Source organism: Eimeria acervulina, genomic scaffold (assembly GCF_000499425.1).
Source record: "Eimeria acervulina Houghton genomic scaffold, Eah_scaff730, whole genome shotgun sequence".
NCBI lineage: Eukaryota > Apicomplexa > Conoidasida > Eucoccidiorida > Eimeriidae > Eimeria > Eimeria acervulina.
In genome coordinates this window covers 12,501-13,782 of record NW_013549632.1, presented here as the reverse complement: position 1 = coordinate 13,782, position 1,282 = coordinate 12,501, and the positions used below count along the sequence as shown (strand labels likewise).

General features: G+C 56.9%; 1 protein-coding gene across 1 annotated transcript in view; it reads left to right on the top strand.

Moving 5' to 3' along the window:
- Positions 1-330: 330 nt before the first annotated feature.
- EAH_00047550 (Leucine-rich protein, related) overlaps positions 331-1,282 on the top strand; it is a gene marked incomplete at both ends in the record, with an annotated part of 10,639 nt that continues 9,687 nt past the window's right edge. Inside the window, one exon of the mRNA XM_013394566.1 lies at positions 331-1,282. This exon is cut by the window's right edge and continues 1,410 nt beyond it. Within this exon, the coding sequence (XP_013250020.1) occupies positions 331-1,282 (952 nt within the window).

The window sequence follows — 1,282 nt, the reverse complement described above, 5'->3', positions numbered from 1 at the left end:
CCGCCAGCCGCAGCAGCGGCAGCAGCGGCAGCAGCAACACCAACAGCAGCGAGCCCGGCAGCGAGACTCTACAACAAGTTGCTAGCTACTGCTGCTGTTGCTGCTGTTGCTGCTGCGTTGCTGCAGCAGCAGCAGCAGCGACGCTTGGGGCCTCGAGGCCTTCACTAAGACGGCAACAGCAGCACCAGAACTGCGGCGTTGTTGCTGCTGCTGTTGCTGCAGCAGCAGCAGCAACAACAACAACAACTTATCCAACACAGCTAGGGGCTCCTTTGGCTTGTTTGCAGCAGCAGCAGCAACAACAACAACAGCAGCAGCAGCAGCAGCAAAATGATCGGCTGTGACAACAGCAGCAGCGCCAGCCACAGCAGCGGGGAGGACGGCGACCGCAGCAACAACAGCAGCAGCAGCAACAACAGCAACAGCAGAAACAGCAACAGCAGCACGAGCTCCTTAGGATTTGTAGAAAGAAATAACAACAGCAACAGCAGCAGCAACAGCAGCAGCAGCAACAACAGCAGCAGCAGCAACAACAGCAGCAGCAGCAACAACAGCAGCAGCAGCAGCCCTCTCTCAGACGCAACAGCAGCGGGGCCAACTGCCGCACTTCGCAGCAGCAACAGCAGCAAAGAGAGCAACAGCAGTAACAGAAGCAGCATCAGCAGCACGGATGCAGCAATTGCAGAAACCTCAGCAGCAACAGCAGCAGCGGCAGCAGCGCAGGGATTAAAGACTGAAGCAGAAGCTGCTGACGCACAACCTGATCCAGCAGAGACGAAAGAGACAGCAGCAGCAGCAGCAGCAGCAGCAGCAGCGCATCCAGCAGCTTTCTCTCGCCTCATTTCCAATGCATCAGCACCAGCAGCAGCAGCAGTTGAAGCAGCAGCAGCTTCAACACTAGGAGCAGCAGCAGCACCAGCAGCAGGTGCAGCCGCGGCAAAAGCAGCAGCAGCAACAGAAGCTACAGCAGCAGAGAGAAGTGTAAAGACAGAAGCAGCAAAAGATACAACTGCAGCAGCAGCAGCAGCAGCAGCGGTTGCTGCTGCAGTAGCTGCAACAGCAGCAGCAGGAGACGTTCCAACAGCCACAGAAGTTAAAATGCATGCAGCAGCAAAAGCAGCAGAAGCGGCAGAAGCAGCAGCAGAAGCAGTAACAGACGCAAGCGCAGCAGCAGATCGCTCTGCTGCTGTCGTTGCGTCATCAGCAGCAGCAGCATCTGCTGCTGCTGCTTCTGAGATGCAGACAATGGTCGGCTCTGTTGCTGCAGCAGAAAGAGGCGCTG